The following is a 24,442-nucleotide window of genomic DNA, read 5'->3' on the forward strand; positions in this document are numbered from 1 at the left end:
ATTATGACCTATCATTTTTACCATTTTTATTAAAGTAATTTCTACATTTTTGAGTCTTTTTTTTTTGCATTATTTATATTTTATAAAGGGCAAACTGCAATAAAAGCAGAACAAATTTTATACTTCTTTATTAAATTTATTATTATCTTATTTTGTTCTCTTTACTTACTTTATTTTTACATCATATAAAAAAAAAGTTATAAAAAATAATTTAGGCCGTGTTCTAGTCGGATTTAATACTTTTATAGCCGGCTATTTAGCCGTCTTTTAATTATCGGCTAAATAGCCCAAAAAAGCAAAAGAAAAAAAAATTTAGAATAAAATAATATGAAAAATAATAATGCCATCAAATATTTACTTTTTAACTTATATTAAAAAACAATCAAGTATCCAAATTAAGCCGACCTAGTAGACGGCCTTAATATTTTTTTACATCCAAAATATTAATTTTTTTTCCAAAAACATCTCGGGAAAGAATACACCGCACCCGAGTAAAGGTGTTTTGTCGATATACATGGGAACTATATAAAATATTAATTTATTTTTTTAAAAAAATATTAAAAATAAATTAAAATCATAATTTATTAGGTCATATTATAAATCTTAAAATTGCTAATGATCCTTTGAAAACTATCCCCAGGTTTTTTTTATAAGATCTAAAATTTAATTTTTATCGTATAAGTTTTTATTAATATTTTTTTTTATCCTTTTTATATAACGTATTTATTATAAAATTAAGCTTCTATTAATTTTGTTTTCATTTTTGAATAATTGTATAGGCAAGAAAAAGTTACTTTTAAGTGTTAAATTCATATAAATTGTCCAATATATAAAAAATATTTTTTCAAAGACGCAAATGCATAAAAGCGTTAAGTTAGAATTTAATATTCTAGGAGCTCTCGAAGGAATTTTATGCTCATGAGATCCCAGATCTCCAATGCACTATTCGAATAACCCTTTAACCCATTCTTTATTTAGATACTTTTTTAAAATTCTACCAGATACTATAATATGCAAATTCAAGTCCCCATCATATTTATATGTAAAAAAATCTCTCTCTTATAAGTCTAATAAATTCCTATTTAGGGTTGAGGAAAACCATTTTTTAAAAAAATAAACATCATGATTTTTTCCCGAAAATATTACCCTAGCCTCTAGCTTTTATCAAACTTTCTGCCATCTATATTAGCAAACTAGAAGCTTAGATAATATTTATTTGATTTAAAATTTTTAGCCAGCTATTTTTCGCTCTCGACAACAATAAACGAGGTTACTATAAATTTAAACGGGCGATTCCAACGAGTCGCTCTCATATGTGTAACAAAGTGAGAGATAGAGAAAGTAGCCAAGCGTAAGATTTTAGATTTATTTTGATATTTTTAAGATGTAAATAAATATAGGCTCAATAATTATTCTAAATTAATTCGATAATATTTTTAATAAAATGGCAATTGGTATAATAATTAGAATTTAAATATTCAATATATTTCATTTTACAAATGTAAAAGTGATTGTGTGTGAATAATAAATTGTAATAATTAAAAAAATAAGAAGATTTTGATAAGCTGTAGGCGTTGTGAAATTTAGAAATTACACAAACATTTTTAAAATGTTTTAAAATAAATTAAATCTAAATCGATTTGTCTAATTAATTTATTGTAATATATATATATATATATTAAACTAAAATTGGTCCAAATTTGTCTAAACGTTTATATATAATTGAATCATTTTAACCTTTATAGCATTTAATTTAATTCTCTTAAATTTTAAGAAATATCACTTAAATAATTTAATTCTTTTAAAATTTTAAATAAATTCTCTTAAATTTAAACTCTCTTAAATTCCAATATAATGCTATTAAATTCTATTGTATTTATATATTTATTAACATTGCTTGATTCCGTTCTTGGTTATGGACCTCCAAGTAAAAACTATAGATATTAAGTTATAAGAACCAGAACCCATTTTTAAATGTCGTGGAACCTTTTTACATAATTGCAGGCAACTTATGCATATCCTTGCCTGAGAATTATATTATTCTATCTTTTTGTAAATTTGAAAAGCAATTTTAAAAATTAGAGTTTCTATTTTTAGTAGGATGGTTAACCATATTGGCTGGCTATCATTTGACTTATTTTATTAAATTTTTTGGATATTTTTGTTAATAGAATAGTATAATTATAAAAAATTGATTTGTGAATAACCTGATTCTCGGGTGACGATATGTCGTATTGGGATGTGGATGGGATTTTTTTCCCTAAGAATTACATATCCACTATTTAATTCATGTGGGAGTCCCAAAAGTTTATATCATTAACTAAGGGTCATTTTTAAAATTTAAAAATCTGATTTCACTGGACCTATGAATTTCAGAATTTTCGCCATAAAAATTTGTGTAGTGTTGTAACGGCTCGATTTGAGCCGATTTTTATTAACGGCTAACCAGAAAAATATTACACAAGCATGAAGAATTTATTTAGGTTTAGGCAATATTGTTCAGGCTAAATTAATGAGTTTATAAAAATTGGCTCAAATTGAGCCTTTTAACAACACTATGAAAAATCTATATAAAATCATTAAATAAGTTTGGGCTGTTTAATTTCTATTATCTTAAAAATTATGGATTACGTGATATTTTTTAAACATTTAATACTATTTTATTTAGTTTCATGTCCTCCTGGGTGGGTGTTGCTACCAAACAGTTATACTTGCTATAAATTTATAGCACAACCATCCACTTGGTATAACGCAAAAGGTTACTGTTCGTCTTATAAAAATTCCGCTTTAGTCATAATTGATAATGGTCCGGAACTAGTAAAAAAAAATATATTTAATAACAAAATAATTTAGGTTCATGTGTATATATATAATTTAATATCATTTTATGAATAAACAAGGAATTAGTCTCTCAAATTTCCCAAGGAACTGACATATGGGTTGGAGATGAAATTAGGTTTAAATAATATTTTGTTTAAAAAATATTTTATTTTATTTAGTTATCCTAGCCATTCATGCTTAAAACACCATGGGCCAAGTTTAGTTATTGAATCTTGTTACACCTTACTACCCTACGTGTGCGAACTTGATATAAGTATAGATTATATAGATAATTTTGTTTTATTTATCATATTAATTTTTATATAGGTCCCAACCCTTGTCCTATCTTATACCCATATGATCCTATTCAACGTTTTTATTACCCTCACCCAGCTTTGCCTTATAAGTTCATTCAATGTTCCTTGACTAGTATTAACTACGTAATGCTATGTGCTAAAGGAACAATATGGGATCAACGTTTATTGACTTGCATAAGATCCTCTATTTATCCTTCCAAAAAGAAAAGAAATACAGGATTCCGCATATCAAGAGGAGTTGACCACAATGCTCCCATTGCCTATAGGAATGACTATGGCGACGATTTATCTAGTTATTCCCCTATTCCAGATGATGATGACTATAATGATGTATCAAGCTACAAACCCAAAATTAAGGTAATATCCTATGATGAGTCTAGTCCATTTTACAGAACCGATTATGCAATAAAGGCACCAAAGAATTATAAAGATCCTCATTCAAAAGATAGATCATCTTCTGGATATCAAAGTAACTCTTATTCAAAACTTTCTATTCCAGTTCCTAATCGTTATAATGATAATTATCAAGAAATCCGACCTCTGTCCAATCAAAGAAATTATTTTAGATACAAAGATGATAATAACAAAAGATTAAAGTATCAACCAAATCCTTACAACCAAATTAATGTAAACTCGTATGATTCTAATTATGAAAATAATAGGCCATCATATAAGTATAAGGCATCAAGTTATAAGGATACACATCCCGATAATTCTAATTATGATGATAGACCATCATATAAGGATATGGCATCAAGTTATAAGGATAAGCAGCCCGATAATTCTAAGTATCCTGAACATTCCCCCAACTCTTACGAATATTAAAATTTTTATGGATTATTTAAATAAATTATTGTATTTATCTATTGTGTTTCAAAATTTACATTTTGATTAAATAAAATATAAGGTGTATAACTTGGTGCGCATAACATAAATCTTTTAGGCAGTAATCTACCGTATATAATCTAGTAGATTAAGTAATATCGTTAAAAATCACACCTATTTGTAATACAAAAGAGTACAATTTAACTTAAATATTTTTTATCAAAGATATTTGAATTAGAATACTATGTATTAGGTTGGGAAAGATATTGTGAGTGCCTCATCTTTAAATTTAAATCCAGTTTCGCAATAACCGTAAACGCTTAGGTTTATCCGATATAGATCTGTTCAATTTATTTGAGTACTAGTTTAATCATTGTTTTGAATCCCCTATTTGCATTTCTATCATTGTCAATTAGTTTTGCTTAATTAAAAATTGAAGTGGTATATATTTATAACAAAATATTCTAAAATCATCTTCAGATTTTAAAATCTTGGATGTTAATTTATATAATTAAAATATATTACTGTTAAGATTCTTCATCTTATTTTGCCAATTTTAAAGAAGTTTACAATAATAATTGCATTCCGTATTTTTAATTAATTTACTGAACAATCTTCATAATCAGCATAGATCAATAGGTATCGCCTAAATTAAAATATCCGTAGCTAATAGACCATAATCAATTTAAAATAATTCTGGTTAATATGTTTTTTATTCATATTTATTAAAATTTTTAAGTAAAATATCTTTTTCAGTTTCTTTTATAGGGATATAACTTATTTAAAAAAACTATAAAAAAATGCCTGATCTCGTAAATATCATTTTAATCTAATAAAAATTTTCCCTCATACCATTAGGGTGATATGAGCACATGTTCTCGCTGATAGTCGGTAATAGATAACCAGTCTTGGTGAATGAATTGGACATCTGTTTCTTGGTGATGGTAGTTTTGTAAGTTACTGGAACGGATATTTGGTTTTGGTATCGCGAGTTCGCGAAAGAATAATTATTAGCCAACATGGGGGACTGTCTCAATCTGTCTAAGGAATTAACCTCCCTCACCCTCCCTCCTATCCCCAAATAATGTATACAATGTATCGCTATAATGAAGAATTTGAAATTAATAGAACAACTTTTTGAATATGCCCCCCCCCCCCCTTTAAAATCCTGGATACGCGACTTTTGGCTAATATTTATTTTATTTTTTTTCCAAAAATTAGTATACCCTCTAGTCATCTTTACTAATTAAAAAAAAATTCTTTGATCTTTATATAATTTTTCGTTTCATATTTTTTTTTTGGAAAATATAATATATTTATTGCAATGTAACACATAATATATTTGTATTTATATAAAAACAATTTTCTTATATATACAGTTATTTTTACTTGCCGCAATTATTGTAAAAAAAATATTTTTTTGATATAATCAAAAAAAAATTTAATAATTTTGGTTGTCGCAAAAAGCCCATGGTCGATTTTCAAAAATGACCCGAAGATTTTAGCCAAAATAATATTATGTAAGTCGAGATTTAGCAAATAGATATTTTCTGGTCATCTAATGAAGAAAATCTCAAAGTTTACATAATATTATTTTGATTATAATCTTAATCGGGCAGTTTTTTATTTGAGGGATATTTATTATATTTTATATAATTTTTTTTACGTTTATTTTTTTATAATATTAAAGAGGGATTGATTGTTTTTTTTTTGATTAGTTAATTTTTTTATTAAATTTTATGAAGTAGTTGCCTCGGACCCCTCCCCTACTTTGTAGGGCCACTAGAGACCGGGGATAGTTGGAAAACTTTTATGTGGGTTCTAGTTCATTAGCAAATTGGCTAAGGTTTATATTATAGCATTTTATTTTAAGCTGATAAAAATTATTATCTATATGCTTCCCTCATCTCTCTCCCCGTAATAAAATATGTCATTATAAACAATAACTAAAAATATATATAAAGTATAAATAATAATTATTACTTGAAATTTTTCAGAAAAAAAAACATTAAATAAACGAGATCTGCAAAAAGTGTGTCTAAACCTCTAAGATAAATATATAGGTACGCAATACAAAATTCAATACTTTAAGAAAATTTTCACTATGTCTATATCTGAATCTAACCTTCAAATAAATTAAAATACATATGATTCTATGAAAAACATGATGTGGGACAAATCATGCAATTCAAAATAATATAAATAAATAAAAGAAAGAAAGAAAGAAAATGATAATCAATTTTTATATCATCATGAACACAGGATAATCATAATGTGCAAGCTTTTGAAAATCGTTCTACCGTAAATATCGACCTAAACTTATATTTCTTCACTTTCATTACCTATTATTATTATTTCTATTAAATAAATTGTTTATAATTATATATTTATTTTTGCTATTTAATAATTTTTTTTCAAATTTTTATTATACAAGCAAAATATAGGCATGTAATTCCCTGAGACATCATAATTCTTATTACAATATCACTTTTTAGAGAATGTTACACAAAAGCTATATCATGATATTAAATTCGAAATCCTATAACTAATCGTCATTATGGAGACAGTGGTGATCTTAGCCATAACAGTTTTAATGATTATACTTATTTTCGCTGTCATATCTATAGGATTTATACTAAAATACAAATTCTGGTCCAGGTCAAAAAAATATATGAACATTTATTCTGTGTTAGAGGACGAATCACAGGGGTTACATATTTTTTCTTTAAAATAATTACTAATATAAAAAAATTTGATAATGATATTAAATATAACACTTTATTTCGTATATCTTACATATTTATTTTATTTTTTTAACTAGTCATTGGTTTATTTATGAATAGGCTGATATAATATATTATCAATAGGTTTGTCTAAGAAAAAAAATTAATGGAGGTGAAAAATATAAAAATAGAATTTAAGAGAAATGATAAGGAAAAGAGGATGAAAGAAAATAGTATAAAAACTACATAGAAGAAATAAAATTTAGATATTTAGAGTGAATAATGGCGGTAAAAAGTCTGTAAGAAAAGGGAATTCTTAGATTAATCGGGTTTTTCACGAATCCGTCTACCCAATTTTGATACCGAAGATGGTGAGAATGAGATAATGGGTAGGAATGAAAAAGAAATATCTAAACTGTATTTGGTCATTTTTAGGGTTTATGCGAGGGCGAGGGCATCTACGTTGTGGTTAAATGGTGCATTTGGATTAATGCAAATGAAGTCTCAAATGAGGAGCTGCCCCCATGACCAAGGAATTAAGAACATTCTATCAGGACGATTTCCATCGGTTCTAAAAATACCGGTCGGTTCAAGTTTATATGCCGTGGAAAACGGCCTCGCCATCTAATTTGTTAAAACTATTTACAGATTTGAAATAATACACTTTTATTTAGAAATTTATTAAGAGGGAGAATTGTACAGTAAGCCCTCGTTATTGTTAGCCACGAGAGGACAAAAATTTAGTTAAAGGTAGTGTAAGTTTACTATATCCGATAATAATGGTATAATTACGAAAAGAAAATATTACAGTTATTTTTTAAAAATTGCTTTATTCTTGTAAAAATTACAATGCTTATTTTTATGATTTTTTATAAATTTTAGTCTTAAATTGTATTCTTGTGCATTTTTTGGTAAGTATAATAATTTGTTAAGAAAAATGTTAATATATTTTCGACTATTTTTAAATATGGCCCATTCTTTATCCCTAGACTAAAACATTTTGGTTTAAGACTGTTAGTTAAGTGATTTGTAATCCTTTCTCATACTATATTTTTTTAAGCCGTTTCGATCAGTTTTATTATTGTTAATATGATTTTTAAGGTTTAGTTTAAAGTATTTTTTAAAGTTTTTTAATTTCGCGAGTACGAATTCTTTATCAATGAGTGTTTTCCCTATGAAAATTCAGTTCGATTGTCTAGAATCGGATGAAGATGTCGATAAAAATTATGTGTATTGATAGGTTTTATGTAAGACCAATGTTAATAATCTTGGTATAATGATGGAAGGTATAACTTAAATAAATGATATAACAACAATTTTGTTTAGGCGAATTTAAATACTTTAAGAATATTATTATATATTTTTTTAGATATGAAATATTTCTTAAAAAAGATACATAAGAATGGTTAAGCTTTTATTTTGTTTGCAAATTTTGAAAAAATAACTTGCTAATGCTTTTATAATTTTATTTTTAGGGCTATATTAGTAAAAAATGAAAATGAGCCTGATTGGAAAGTAGGAATGATTAAACATGACACAAAAGAGGACTCAATCTCCACCGTATCCGCTGCAAATAGTTCTTCTAATGATCCTAACAGACTTGTAATATCTGAACGACTATTGCAATTCAACGAAACATTTGTGAAGAATCAAAAATGGGCGGAAGAAGTGAGGTATTATAATATTTTTAAATAAAAATTAGAAAGAAAGATAGAAAGAAAGAAAGAAAGAAAGAAAGAAAGAAAGAAAGAAAGAAAGAAAGAAAGAAAGAAAGAAAATCCATCTCTCCTCATCAATATTATACCTATGGCATTAATTCATGGGAATAGAATAAATGAGAAATTATGGATGAAATAATGGAAAGGAATATATGAAAAATGTTTTCTTTTTAAATATTTATATTCTAAAACTAAAAACCAAATAAATATTAACAATCATCTTAGGAGACTGGGTATAAAGTGGCCATAACATTTGACATCGAAATAATAGATTGCAGGGGGAGACCGGGGTTATATGGAAGGTTTTTTGCTCTTTTTTACAATGAATATTACAATAAAAAAGTAAATTAAAAACAAGAAAATCTCAAAAATAGAGCGACGGAAAACATCTAATATTTATTCATCTTCATATTTTTTAAGGGTAGAATAAACATAATTTAATTTCAGAGCCATTGATGAATATTTAAATTTTCCATCTTATCCAAAATTCGTCAATTTGCACTGGAAGCATGATGGGTGTGGCATCGTAAAAAATGACGCTTAATAATTATAAAGGACATTGTATTCAGAGTTGTTAAAGTATCGCGCTACTTTTTTTAAATTATTTAATTTTTTAGCGCGCTACTTTTTTTAAAAGTAGCTAAGTAGCGCGCTACTTCGCTACTTTTAAAAAATATAATGAATGTAAGTATAAACAACATGAAAATTTAAATATAATATCATAATTAATTATAATTTTTATAATTTATTATTTAATTTTGAAATTTAAATATATTTTCAATTTTTAATTTATATTTTCAATCTGTGTTAATAATCTAAAATGGCATCGTCCATGGATATCCAAATCTTTGAAAGTGATTCAGATATGGAAGATTCAATGGAATTAATAGCTCTAATAACGTTTTTCCATTCCCTAAATTTGAAAAATTTTTTAAAATAAATATTAAACAAAATCTGGATTCAAATTCATGTGCTTAAAATGTAAAAAAAATATATCATCAAATCAATCGAGTAGCTATAACCTGAAAAACACCTAAAGGTAAATTGTTATTTTTACATTATAATATTATTTATTTTATTAGACTGTTCACGCCAATTGCTATAAGGAAATAGAGAAACATATAAAAAAATTTGGTATAGGAGAATCTTCATTCAAAAAGAGATACTATCCAAACCAAATTAACTGATAATAAACATGCCAATATTTCACAAAAATTGGTTGATAAAGTTATTGTTGATTTTATTATTGACACAGTTCAGCCAGTGTCTTTGGTTGATAATCCATCATTTACTCTGATGATTAAAACTTTATCCCCTGGAACAACAGCAACAGTTTTATGTCGCCAGACACTTATGAATAAAATAGCCGACAACTTCAAAGTGATGAAAGATGCTCTAATAGTAGAGTTATCATATATATCTTATGTATGTACCACGGCAGATAGTTGGACACATAACAGAAGGTAAAAACTTATTTATATTTATAAATTGATCTGATTAAATATTTTTAGAGCTTATTTGGGAATCACAGGCCATTGGTTAGACCCTAGGACTTTAAAAAGAAGATCTGTAGCCTTAGCCCTTAAAAGGATTATAGGATGCCAGACATATGACGTACTTGCAAATAAAATTATTGACATCCACAAGTCTTTTAGGATTCATAATAAAGTTTGCAAGATGGTTACTGATAATGGGTCTAACTACCTGAAGGCATTTAGGTTATATCACAAATTTATTTATAATATTTATTTTAAGTTATGATTTTTATCAGAATGGAATGGTTATTATTTAATCTATAAAATATTTAGTATTTTAATATTTCACATTATTTATAGAATTTTTATTAACTAAATACACACATATTTTAGTAATATTATGATTATCATAATTTGTATCAAATTATAAATAAGATAGGCTATTGGCGAAGCTGAATATTCTTACTCCAACAAACAGAGAAGAGATTGCCGAGTATCTACCACGAAGACATCCTCAAATAATTTTTTTGAAATTAAAGATGATTTAATAGAAAATCCAATTGATCTTTTTTTTCAATCAAAAAATATTGAGATGAATATTTTTGATAATTTTTCATATATTAAAAATTTATATATGAAATTTAATACCCCCTTGCCCTCAAGTGCTAGTGTCGAGAGATTATTTAGTAAAGCAAAGCTTATACTTTCTGATCGTCGCTCTAGACTTGGGGATGATAATATTGAAATGATATTATTATTAAAATGCAACAAATTAAAATAAATATTTATTTATATTGCTTATTTTTTTATAATTTAAACTAACTATATTTTTATATTTATAAATGTTGATTTTTATATATTATTTATTATACATTTACATTATAAGCAAAAAAAAAATAAAAAAAATTTGTTTCATTTGTTTCTAAATTTTTTTTTATAAAAGTAGCTTAAAAGTAGCTAAAGCTACTTTTGAAAAAAAGTAGCTAATAGCGCGCTACTTTTTTTGACAAATAGCGAAAGCGGTAGCGCGCTACTTTTTTTGACAAATAGCTATTACGGTAGCGCGCTACTTTTAAAAATAGCGTTTAACAACTCTGATTGTATTTATAATTAACAATTCCAAAATAGTAAAATCATGCCATAACTTATATCTAATATGTATGCTAACTACCCCATATGATAAAATTGATAAAATTGGTGCTGTAACTTAGAAATTTTTTTGATGGATCATTTTTGCAAAAGATTGCGAGTCATTTAATTTACAATTACAAGTCACTTTCATATGTTTCATTTGACAAAAAAACCTCAATAAAGTGGTCATTTTAATAAAACTGGTTAATTTAGACAGATAGTAGTATAAATATCCTTTTTAAAAATAGCTAAAACCTCTGTTAAAGGGGTCACTTATGGTCAATTTAAACATTTAGTTACCTTAAAGAACGGCGTTATCTATTTTTTTTACAGCAAAATAAGGTATAAAAAAATCTGCAAATAGCGAAGACTCCAATCTTCGTCTCTGAAACGAAAGGTCTCAAGTTTATATCTGGTAGTTGGCAGGGAAAAATTTTCTCAATTTAAAACTGACACTGAAATAGAATTGGTCGTGCTAGATCGAATTTGAAAAAATCAGATTGGATTTAGTATATCAGAAATAAATTTTCAAAAAATAATCAAAAATGATATTATATAAAAAATTACATAAATTCTTTTATTATATATTGCACATATAAAAATGTTTATAAGGATGGAGATTATAAAAAACTTAAAATTGGTGTTACAAACATATTTATACATATAAAAAATGGGCACGTTATGATATAGAGGACTATTTTCCTATTGCTAACTAAAAACTGAATTTTTTAAAATAATCTCTAAAAAAGAAAGTTTTATAAAAAGAAAAATAAAAATTATATAGGGAAATGTTTTTGGTTAATTTTTAGGGGAAAGGTGAGGGAAGAGATCGGAATAAGGGTAAGTAAATAAAGAATCAGTTAGAGACATCAAAATTTCTTTGATTTGATGATTTGGATTTCTAGTATTTGATGAAAGTAAAAACCTTCTTTGGGGTCCTCTGTTTCGCCACAATTTAATTACCGCCCAGTTTTTTTTTATTAGATCTTGGGCTACTTGAGGATTGCGATCATAATGATAGGATCTACGGGTTGTTCTAGTAATGTCATAATTGGGAGACTTTGATTTGTAAAATTTGATTTTTGGTAAAGTCAGTATGTATTGCGTTTGATGAGTCATTTTTATTTTTATAATTTTATGTTTTAGTTAAATTGGTGAGTCATTGTTATTTTTATAATTTTATGTTTTAGTTTAATCGCGTTAAAATTTTATTTTTAGATTTATAAAAGTTTATTATTGTAAAATTATGATGATAGGATTTAATTATTTATTTGTGATGATTATTGCTTCCCTATAAAAGGGAAGCGAAAATTGTAAATAATCAATTCATTTCTTTTTTGAATTCATTTCTTTTTTGAATTCATTTCTTTTTTGAATTCATTTTTTTTTAAATTCATTTTTTTTTAAATTAATTTTTTTTTTAATTAATTTTTTTTTTTAATTAATTTTTTTTTTAAATTAATTTTTTTTTAAATTTTTTTAAATTAATTTTTTATGATTATTATTAAATTATTGTTTTTTTTTGGTTTTGGATTATAAATTTATTTTTATTGGATTGAAATAAAGTTGGGATTACTCTAAATCATTGTGGTGGAAAATTTTAACAATCGAATAAGAAAAACTTTAGACGGTCACAACGTAATAAGTAAGAATGCATCTATCACATTACAACTGTTTTGTATTTTGTTACAATTAGATATTTGTTAAAATTTGATCGTGCTAGTGGATCGATGCAAGAAAAATCCCATGCCAAGAAACTTGACAGCTTCCCATTAATCTAGTAACTCCGTCAGATCCTTTTTTTAAGTGACCGTAAAAGGAGAAGAAAATTTTTCCATTATTTGTGAGAGTTAATATGCCAAAAGCAAATTGATTCCCTCAAAATAGATTTTTAATGCCGGGGACCTTAAGGAATGCCAGAAATGATTAATGGCAAAATTCTTGCCTGACTTTTTCTATGTAAATTGTTTTAAGGGGTAATGCCGTCAGAATTTTTTATTTCAATATCAATTTTACACTTGATAAAGAGGATTAGTGTTTTCGTTGTCATTTTCGATAGCTTGATTATTATTCGAATATTGAGAATAGATTGAAATGTTAAAAGTAAGTTCCTTGCAATCGAGAAGATTTTTCATTTTGGATGATGGTAATATGTGATAATTACGTTGTAAATTTTATTTTGAAAATTTAGTTTTTCTTTGTTTTTTCGAAAAAGTTATTTTGGAATATATATCATATGTAGGGGAGACTGGGGCTGGTAGAACCGATTTTTGCAAATCGGCTATAACTCCTTGGTTTTTTTTTAGATATTATAGAGAACAATATATGAATCGATACCTATAATTATACTCTCTGTCTTGTAAATATTTTTTAAAATATAATTCTGCCCAACAAGCCCCAACCACCGCAATGGGCTTCCTAAACCATTAATTTTTTTTGTTATAATGAATTGAAATGAATTTTTATTTAATAATTATGATACGTATCGAATAATTTTATTATTTTATTGTTCAAAAGTCATAATATTTTAAATGGAAGCTAATTATATATGTGGTTAATTTAATAAACATTTTGAAAAAATAAGGATCTTAAGGAAAGATTATGATTTCTCAGCATACTAAATAAGCAAGGAAATAGAATTATTAAAAGATATCCAAGACAAAAGGAAACAAGAAGTTTTTATTAAATAGGGGGTAAAAATTTAAGGCCCTGGCAAAGAGGCAAATGGCCAAAAATCAGAAAACTTTAAGACCAAAAGAGACTCAATGAAATGTTAAATTTTTATTCAAAGAAGATTTTAGATGGGAATTATGCTGGAAGGCTGGGATATACTTATAAATGTTCTAGAACATAACCAGGAAGAGTATTCGAATCATTCTATCATTCAAAATTTCAAGTGAAATAAATTTTTCTAACTTTCCCAAACAGATTCTGTTTCTAAAGAATTTCTTTTTCTTTGTGATTAATAAATTATATTTTACTAAATAGGAGAAAGGTGAATGTAAATTATAGTGTAGTAAATTACCTTTATAATAAACTATATTTAATTGCAATAATTAAGATTAAATTTTAAAAAAATCTTATATTCTACTTTATTTTCAAACTTTCCCCATTATTTACAACCCAAAACATAAAAATATCGCCGATTTAAAATTGAAAATACTTTTTTTCAAAAAATAAACGCCAACCTACGGATTTTTTTTTAACATGATTTATAAATTGTACATTAACTTTTGGGTTATATAAGATGGCTATATTTAATTTTAGTAAATGGTAAATAAGCATAATACATTTACCTAATATAAGAGAAAAAAAAAGTTTTATTGTTTGTGCCTTGTAAAGATTTAATCTCTAGCTTATACTACAAGAAAATATTTCGTCATAACAAAAAAATATATATTGAACTAATTTTTCATTACGTATAGAATTTAACAATATAAGTCCCAAATCCTTTTTAACCTACCTATGTTCATTTATTCAATTTGAATAATCCATTAAAAAATTATTAAATTTTTTTTAAAAAAAATTATCCCTAAATACAAAATAGTCATGTTAAACGGTTCGATTTGAGCCGATTTTTTTAAAAGGGCTAACTCAATGTTTTGTTGCCCATAGATGACACAAAGGTTTGGACATCTATTAGCCAAATCTCGAAGTTTATTCAATATTTTTCTGGCTAAAATATTGAATTACCCGTTATTAAAAATAGGCTAAAATCGAGACAACACAAATACAAAATCCTTTCACATGCTTTTGTAAAAATTTGTTTTAAGGCAAAAAATAAATTGGAATATAATTTTAAACAAATTCCGAAAAAGAAACGAATCAACTAATTTCTTTAATCTAGTTTTAAAGAGTTTTCTTTTAAAATCTTTTGATTTAATAACAATTTTTTTTTTTGGAAGATTTATACTCCTACTTTTATTAATTATATAATATTATAAATTTGATAAACTAAAAATGAACTTTCGAAAAAATATTGCCTAAGTCTCGAGATTTATAATATATGTTTAGACCTTTATTTCATTCTATGAACAAAATCTTCAGGCTTTGTAATATTTTTATGGATGAGTTAGCCGTTTTTAAAAATCGGCTTAAAAAACGAGCTGTTTAATAACATTAGTTCATGCCATACTTTGGTGTATGCCTATTGACCATTAAAATTTGACTTTCATCTAAATTATCCAATTAATAAAAATTATAGAATAGAGCGAGGAAAAACAGATTCACTTATCTCAGAACTACCCTTCATCCAATCTGAGCTATATTTGACCCAATATCGCCATAAATTGAAATAAAATATGAACGATATATTTGTGTTAAATAATAACCCTCATTTTATAAAATTAATTTTAATCGATAAATAATGGATTTTTTACCATAAAATAAATATAATTATTTTAGTACAATTTACAAGTTATTTATTATTTTATATATCAATATTATCAAATAAATCGACTATCATTAAATTATATATATAAATCCACATTGTTCCAATATATTCCTTTAATATACAAATCCTCATACCGTGAATTAGTTTCGTAATTCAACAAAGATAAAAACACTTCATATTAGTGAGTTACTTCTGGCCTTATTTTTCATACCCGGCCCGAATTTTTTTTGAACGTTGCGAAAAACCCGACCCGAAATAAAAATAAAAATTAATTGTCCGCCCGTGCCGGCCCGAATTTATTTAAATATAGATAAATTTAATATATTTTTTGATCGTAAAAAAAATTTAAAGCCTGTTTCCTGAAAGAATATTAAAATATATTAATTTGTTTCACAAAATATAATTTTAAAATAGCACGACTCAGCCCGCCCGGCCCGAAACCCGTTCGGGCCAGGTATGAACCGGCCGTGATTTGAGGATCTCAACTTCATATACCCACTCCAATTAATATTTAATGAATTGAATATATATGGCATTTTCATTTCTACGTTGTACTTTGATTATTATAGTCTCTTTCTATCAAAATATAAAGTAATAATTATCATATCTGTTTTTTTATACTATAAAATCCTTGTAATAAGTATGAGAGATTTGCAGAATATCCGAGGTTTCATGTTTAAATTTATTTGTCTGGCGCTCGTATATGACTCATTACCTGGGCTGTACTTTAAATAGGACGAAGCTTAAATTCAAAACGCAAACATTAAATTCAAAATGTGTTAAATTATATTAGTAATTTTTTGAAAAAAAATACATAATTTCATTAAGCAATTTGATGCCACACTGTCTTAGCATATTGAAGCTTTGCCAAAATATAACCCGTCGACTTGTGTCCGGTAAGTACGGAGAATGTGACAAGGATGACATTTCTCTCTGCTATTCGAGCTTTTCTCCTAGACAAATTGACAGCGCGTCTGATTATTACAAACCAAATAGTAAATCATCGAACTCGGTTATAAATGAAGAAATAAAATCCGAAAGTTTGTTTTCAACGTTGGAAAAAAATTTGAGCAAAGAACAAAGAGCCGAAATAGTCATAATCACAAGAGCCATCGGCCCGAGGGTAGATGATGTGGTGAGAGCTATGTACCCTCCTTTGGATCCGAGATTACTGGAGGCCCGGTATGCCAAACCTTAAGCTTTATTGATGATGTTTTATATTAAAAGATAATATGTTTATTGCTTTAAAGTTTAAATTAGTTAATCTCTCAACATTTCTAGTAAATGTAATTTAACTTAACCATTTTAAGCGAAATTATATGTAAAGCTACTTACCTTCATATGTTTTATATATAAACAATTTTTGCAAAGATTATATTTTTTTTTACTGAAATTATATAGAAAAAACATCATGTAATTAAGATTTAACCGAAATCAGGATTATACTTCACTGATTCGCTTTTTTTAGATTTAAAAATAATTCATATTGAAAGTCTTTTTTTGGCCTTTCAGACAGATTTATAGTAAAATTTTGGTTAAATTTAATTAATATACAAAAATGCAGGGAATTAAAATTTATTTAAGCATTCATTGCTAAATTTTATGAAATTTATAGGGTTTCACTCAATAATAAAATCTTTCAAAATTAAAGGAAGTCATCATCCACAAACGATTTAAACTTTAAAGATTTATTTCTACACTACTGAATTCACTAAATATTCAATTCTATGACATAATATTGGCTTTAAATTTATTCAAATACACAATATATATTTATAGATTAACGTCTTTATACCTAGCGGTTTGCCATTTGGTTTACGTTACCAATAAATCAATGTCCTCAGAATTTCAAAATGAAATTGCTATGCAAAAACATTGGCTAAATCAGAGCATACTACGTATCGAAGATAATTTGAAGGTTTATTTGTTATATGTCTCTCTGTGTCTGAACCTTAATAGCTAGGCACATATTTATTAAAAAAAAATAACCATAGGTATTTAGCATGTTAATAATATATTTTTTGCATATATATAGGTTTTGAGAAAAGTATCACTAGCTTTTGACACCTGCATACAGCTACAAAACTTGAGTTATGCTACCGAAAATTTTCGCTACGATAAAATTGGAAAAAATTTTCCTAATCAAAATATAGCCGTGATTAGTTTATAAATGAACGATCATAGTTTATTTTCTTCTTCACCATATTCTAAAAACTTAGAGTGAAACAAATGAATCAAAAACTTTAGCTATATTTTTTAAATATTATATAAACTAATTTTTATAATAATTAGTCCCATCCCTCCTATCTCCAGAATACCCTGAAATTTCAATATTGCAAAATTTATAGGAACCCCTTCCCCATATTTTTAGAGATTGGAAACCCAGCAAATTCCATTTTATTTCGGGAAATTTTTAATCGGAAAATATAGAAAACACATTTTATTATGTTCAATGGAAATAAAAAAATCGCCAATTTCGCTTTCCTAATAACAGAAAAATTTTGATAAAATGATGTATCGTATCCTATTTAGTTCATTTCTTAGAATTTTTTTTAAAATTCGAGCCTTGTCAGAGCTTTATTTAAAAAAAAAATTAAGCTCTAACCTGGCCCGTACGAATAGTTTTTATTGACTTGAACGCTCTATTCGAGGGTCCTTTTTAAAATATTAAAAACTTTATTTACATAGGTATTTCTATATTTCTTTGAGGCAATGATTAGATTATTACATGATTTAATTCAATATAATCGAAAAATATGGTAAAAAATTGTAATTTAAGAATAATAAGAAAAATAATTTCGTTATAATAATATAAAAAGAATGAACGACAATAATAGTTATAATTAAGATAAATCGTTGGGGAAATCGATCAGCTTCTTTAGGAAAAATCATCGGGATTTAAAGCTACCCTATTTTTTTTTTTAATTTGATATATTTATTTTCTAGTAGATTTCAGAAAACTTTAACTAAAAGTACTATCCAAGTTTATTAGACCAAAGAACTCGTGAATATTTGAATAAATATTCTCTTATATAAAATATAAAAAAATGATATTAGAAAGTCTTAATGTAGAAATATGATAATATTCCAAGGCAACTATTATTACATTTTAATAATTTAAGGGTTAGTTAAACAGAAAAGGAAACAATTGCACGCCCAAAAAAATTAAAAAATTAAAAAAGCTGTAGCTAGTCTATTAATTTCATGAAATTTAAAAATCAAAGACAGAAAGATATTTAAATCCATTAAATCTATTTTATCATTGTGCCATAAAAATTTTATTTTACGATTATATGAATTATTATAGAGCAATATATGATCTTCTAATAATTCTTGTTCAACTAGGCACGTACGCGGAGGGGTTGAATAATTAAATTTATTTACAAAAATTATTCTAGGAGTTATTGAATAACTTAAGTTTCATAAATTTATTAAGACTTAGTGATTATGGCTCGATTTAAGCCGATTTCTAAAAATGCCAAACCAATACTCTATCCAGAAAAATTTAACGCAAGTCTGAAGATTTGGCTCATATATGGCCCAAATATTTGGACATTTATTAGTGGGCTTTTTGCGAAAACCCGCCCTTTGCAGAAATCTAATTTGGACATCTATTTGCGAAAACTTGAGGATTGGTCAATATTTTTCTTAATATTAAAAATCGGCTCAAATCTAGCATTTAACAACACTACTTTTTAGGTATCTTTTATTATTGTTAAAGAAAATGTTCTTTTATTGGTAAAGAAAAATATAATTTGTATACATTAGGAAAATAGTCTGAAATTATGCAAAGCATCTATAGCAATTTTGGAGGACATTTCCTACCATATTTATTTATTTAACCTTTCATAATTTGTATTAAACTAGTAATGCATCGTGGGATACTTTAGCATCCTCACAACAAAATAGATATGAAATAGATTCGGAAGGGTTCTGAGGTAATAATATATGCTGATTTGTAAGTACTGCCTGATTAATTAAGAATTTATTTTTAATTTTTGGAAGGTAATTACGCCAGACCTTAAAAGGGGGTATTTATTCAAGTAAGAAGGGAATAAAGAGATTTATTCTATAGTATTCTTTGACTGACCCTATATTAATATTGGAATGATAGGCTTGCCTTGCTACGAGTCGAGGTAAATACCCCCACATCGCAGCATTAAGCGCCTGCGTTAAACCCCTTCCTTGATGTTCCTTTAAAAATTTAGCTTCCAATGCCAACTAGTTTAAAAAATTAAAATTATATGAAAAACAGTTAGTTCTAACAAAAACATCCATAATATCTAACATTAATACGAAAAAAATTTGGTTAGTAGGAAATATATATCTAAGATTTTCAGTAAAAAAAAAATTGACCTGGAAAGATTTTCTTTCGAGGCATTTGAGTTTTTATTTTGAGGAGTTTTTGAAGTCCTTAGGCTATTTCTAGCTCATCATTATATTTTGTATTTAATAATTTGATGTAAGTACACATTTACAATGAACGTGAATTTGCGCTAGCTATGAATTAAGGGTTAGGTGTATTTTTAGGATATAATCCGATGTCAAGATTTATTATTATAATAATATATAGTGTTCAGGGTGCTATTCTGAATAGAAATCAGTTAATAATAAAAAATAGATCTAAACAGGAGGCGACTCTGTTATATTTGTTAAAAATATCCTTTTCCATAGTAGGGGGAAACACCCCATTCTGGCTATCAATTAACATTAGTTAATATCTACCTTATGATTTCAATAATATTTAGCTATATATTTTTATTTATTAGGAAACTTTAAATAAATAAAAATTTTGTATTTGGATGCGATTATAAAAATATCTGTAACTATATGTATTTTTGGATATATTTTGACATAATTTTAATTTAAGTTTTTATCATAACAAATATAATATTTCAATTCTTCATTAAAAATTTTATTTTACGCTTTGATGACGCCAACATGGTAAATTTTAAATTATAATTACATTTAATAAATATTCATATATACAATATTTTTTTAATAATGTACCCAAAATCAATTATTTAAAATATTGAATTTCCCTTAGTCAATTTATAAAACCTACTTTAGAATAAAATGTCAAAGTATAACCATAAAATTCCTTCATAAAATGTTTGCCGTGTCTTTCATTTATTATTCCAATATTCAACATTGTAAACTACTTAAGAAGAAGAAAAACCGAAGGGCAAACTATGAAAACTCATAATTCTTTTATATCATATGCTCAATTTATTATATTAATTTACTATATATTTATTTATATTATTTAAATATTATTATTTATCTTTAAAAGATATACTAACAAATGTGATTATTTTTTAAATTGACATATTAATGAAATTATATATTAATAATTCTAATATTATTTATTATTTTTGGATAAAACATAATAGGCTTTTATTGAAAATAAAAAAGCAGAAGTAAAATAAAGTAAATAAAGAAAATCCTGATTTAGGCTATTCACCGACATTTTCATTATCAAAAAGTCACCTATTGATAATTTTGTAAAAAGATCTTAAATCATAACCCAAGCACTTTTAGAAGATTTAACAACTAATTTTGTCACCAATAGTAATGTACTGAGCCATTTTCAATTCTCTTTCTTTATTCTTTCTTTCCTTTCTTTCTTTAAATTCCTTATATTAAAATGACAAAATACTACCCCCCCCCCCCCACCTCAATAAAAATACAACTTGCCTAGAAACATTGATAGAATTTTCCAGAGTTGTTAAACGCTATTTTTAAAAGTAGCGCGCTACCGTAATAGCTATTTGTCAAAAAAAGTAGCGCGCTACCGCTTTCGCTATTTGTCAAAAAAAGTAGCGCGCTATTAGCTACTTTTTTTCAAAAGTAGCTTTAGCTACTTTTAAGCTACTTTTTATAAAAAAAAATTTAGTAACAAATGAAACAAATTTTTTTTATTTTTTTTTTCTTATAATGTAAATGTATAATAAATAATATATAAAAATCAACATTTATAAATATAAAAATATAGTTAGTTTAGATTATAAAAAAATAAGTAATATAAATAAATATTTATTTTAATTTGTTGCATTTTAATAATAATATCATTTCAATATTATCATCCCCAAGTCTAGAGCGACGATCAGAAATTATAAGCTTTGCTTTACTAAATAATCTCTCGACACTAGCACTTGAGGGCAAGGGGGTATTAAATTTTATATATAAATTTTTAATATATGAAAAATTATCAAAAATATTCATTTCAATATTTTTTGATTGAAAAAAAATATCAATTGGATTTTATATTAAATCATCTTTAATTTCAAAAAACAGATCTTCTTTTTAAAGTCCTAGGGTCTAACCAATGGCCTGTGATTCCCAAATAAGCTCTAAAAATATTTAATCAGATCAATTTATAAATATAAATAAGTTTTTACCTTCTGTTATGTGTCCAACTATCTGCTATGGTACATACATAAGATATATCTGATAACTCTACTATTAGAGCATCTTTCATCACTTTGAAGTTGTCGGCTATTTTATTCATAAGTGTCTGGCGACATAAACTGTTGTGCCAGGGGATAAAGTTTTAATCATCAGAGTAAATGATGGATTATCAACCAAAGACACTGGCTGATCTGTGTCAATAATAAAATCAACAATAACTTTATCAGCCAATTTTTGTGAAATATTGGCATGTTTATTATCCGTTAATTTGGTTTGGATAGTATTTGTCTTTTTGAATGAAGATTCTCCTATACCAAAATTTTTTATATGTTTCTCTATTTCCTTATAGCAATTGGCGTGAACAGTCTAATAAAATAAATATTATTATAATGTAAAAATAACAATTTACCTTTAGGTGTTTCTTCAGGTTATAGCTACTCGATTGATTTGATGATATATTTTTTTTACATTTTAAGCACATGAATTTGAATCCAGATTTTGTTTTAATATTTATTTTAAAAAATTTTTCAAATTTAGGGAATGGAAAAACGTTATTAGAGCTATTAAGTACATTTTCTTCCATTGAATCTTCCATATCTGAATCACTTTCAAGGATTTGGATATCCATGGACGATGCCATTTTAGATTATTAACACAGATTGAAAATATAAATTAAAAATTGAAAACATATTTAAATTTCAAAATTAAATAATAAATTATAATTAATTATGATATTATATTTAAATTTTTATGTTTATACTTACATTCATTATATTTTTAAAAGTAGCGAAGTAGCGCGCTTAGCTACTTTTAAAAAAAGTAGCGCGCTAAAAAATTAAATAATTTTAAAAAAGTAGCGGCTATTAGCTATAGCTACCAAAAAAGATAGCGCGCTAAGTAGCGCGCTACTTTAACAACTCTGGAATTTTCGAATGATGGGAAAATAAAGCATTTTTGAACTACAATTATTAAGGGAAAATTATATCTATATCTAGCATTTGGGTATGTTTTTGAAGATTTTGCTCAAGAAAAGTATTTTTTGACCACTCCACAAATTAAATTAAAATATTTTAAATTTACAGAAATTTTTTTTGATAAATAGTAAATATATTTCAGAGAAATCAAATTATCAAAAATTAAAGAGCTTTAATAGATTGTGTGTTAAAAATTTGTTAAATAAAACCCAGATTTCTTCCTACGATATATTATAAATTATTGATTTATTAAATATTATTATCTATATTTAAATTTCTGCAATGGATAGTGGTAAAAAAAATTTTAAAACAATAAATTTAAAATAATATCCAATCTTATTGAAACACATCAAATTCTAAACTTATTTTGCTATCGACAATGGAAGTGATCAGTTAAGTTAATGATGTTTAAATTCGTGATGAAACGATATAAGCTTTCCATAAGCCTTAAAATTCATAATAAACATTCTATTAATAATAATCTAAACATAAATGTAATGATTAAATTATATTAAATTTAGTAGATTTTTTTTATAATCAAAGTCTTTATTCAAATTCTTTTAAAGTTGTAAACCCTAATACAAAAAAAACCCATACATTTGTTAAAATTTTATCCCGCAAATGCAATAATCACAAACCATATTTGTTTTAATTAGTGTTTTATATAATAATAATTAAATCCATAATTTAAATATATTGAAAACGATAATATATATAAATTAAAATTTTTCAATGTTCAATAGCAGTTTCCTCTCCTTTTGGTAGAATTTTTTTAACTAAAAAACAATTTAATAACTTTAATGAGAGTGAGAGAGTTTATTGGCTATTCACATTATGTTCAAATATGCAATGTGTTAATATGCATGATGCACATAAATTATTTAATTAAATGACTTATTTAAATATTTCACAAGCAGAGTTCAATTTTTGTATAGCTAAATCAGAGATCTACAGGCCTGGCCCTAAGCCCGACTCGTGAACACGGGCCGAATAAGCCTTTTTAAATATACCCGAACAGGGCCTAAAAAAATTTTAAAATAAGCCGGGCAATATGTTATAAAAACCTAATATTTTAAATAGCTATATAAAAATTTTTACAAAATATATATTAAAAAATCCGGGCCGGGCCGTGTAAAATAAAGTAACTCTGAAGGCCTCTGAGCCAAATTATTATAATTTAATTAATAAACTAAGCTTCCAACACTCATAAATAAATATTTACCTGAGAATGAAGATTTTTTGATGACACCTTTTAATAAAAAGTTTGAAAAAACTTTAACTATATTTGGTAAAATGTCTAAAACACTGATATAATTGAAATGAACAAGATTTTCTAAATAAAATAACATTCGGGTTTATTTAAAATATTCGTTAATTCTTTAAAATATAATTATTTTATAACTTTAATATCCTATTTGAGCCCTATTTTTTTTTATACCTTCAAATTTATTCCTGTCTATATTGTAATAAAGAGAAGGTGTAAAATAATCTTCCAACTCGATTAATTGTTTATTTTGTATATATAATATGAAGTGAATAAAAATATTTTTTTAAGAAAAGTATTTGTGTACCTTTTTTCATAGTAGACGACTCTTCTCCAGATTCGGATATTGGTTCTATCAGATGTCAAGTAATAAAATATGAGAGAAAGATTT

At 25.7% G+C, this 24,442-nt stretch overlaps 2 protein-coding genes across 2 annotated transcripts; both read left to right on the forward strand.

Annotated features, from left to right (window-relative positions):
• The first annotated feature begins 1,736 nt into the window (after nt 1-1,736).
• Nucleotides 1,737-4,041, forward strand: LOC135926371 (uncharacterized). Its single transcript, XM_065462224.1, has 5 exons — nt 1,737-1,927; nt 2,669-2,817; nt 2,901-2,956; nt 3,000-3,094; nt 3,148-4,041. The coding sequence occupies exons 1-5, from the start codon at nt 1,855-1,857 to the stop codon at nt 3,960-3,962; spliced, it is 1,188 nt and encodes a 395-aa protein (XP_065318296.1). The 5' UTR covers nt 1,737-1,854; the 3' UTR covers nt 3,963-4,041.
• A 2,478-nt stretch (nt 4,042-6,519) lies between these two features.
• On the forward strand, nt 6,520-17,572 carry LOC135926670 (transmembrane protein 98-like). Its single transcript, XM_065462598.1, has 6 exons — nt 6,520-6,671; nt 8,161-8,358; nt 16,231-16,302; nt 16,444-16,584; nt 17,182-17,320; nt 17,438-17,572. Exons 1-6 carry the CDS (start codon nt 6,520-6,522, stop codon nt 17,570-17,572), a joined length of 837 nt encoding a protein of 278 aa, XP_065318670.1.
• Nucleotides 17,573-24,442: the final 6,870 nt, after the last annotated feature.

Source organism: Gordionus sp. m RMFG-2023, chromosome 3 (assembly GCF_954871325.1).
Source record: "Gordionus sp. m RMFG-2023 chromosome 3, tfGorSpeb1-WG-v2, whole genome shotgun sequence".
NCBI classification, from domain to species: domain Eukaryota; kingdom Metazoa; phylum Nematomorpha; class Gordioida; order Chordodea; family Parachordodidae; genus Gordionus; species Gordionus sp. m RMFG-2023.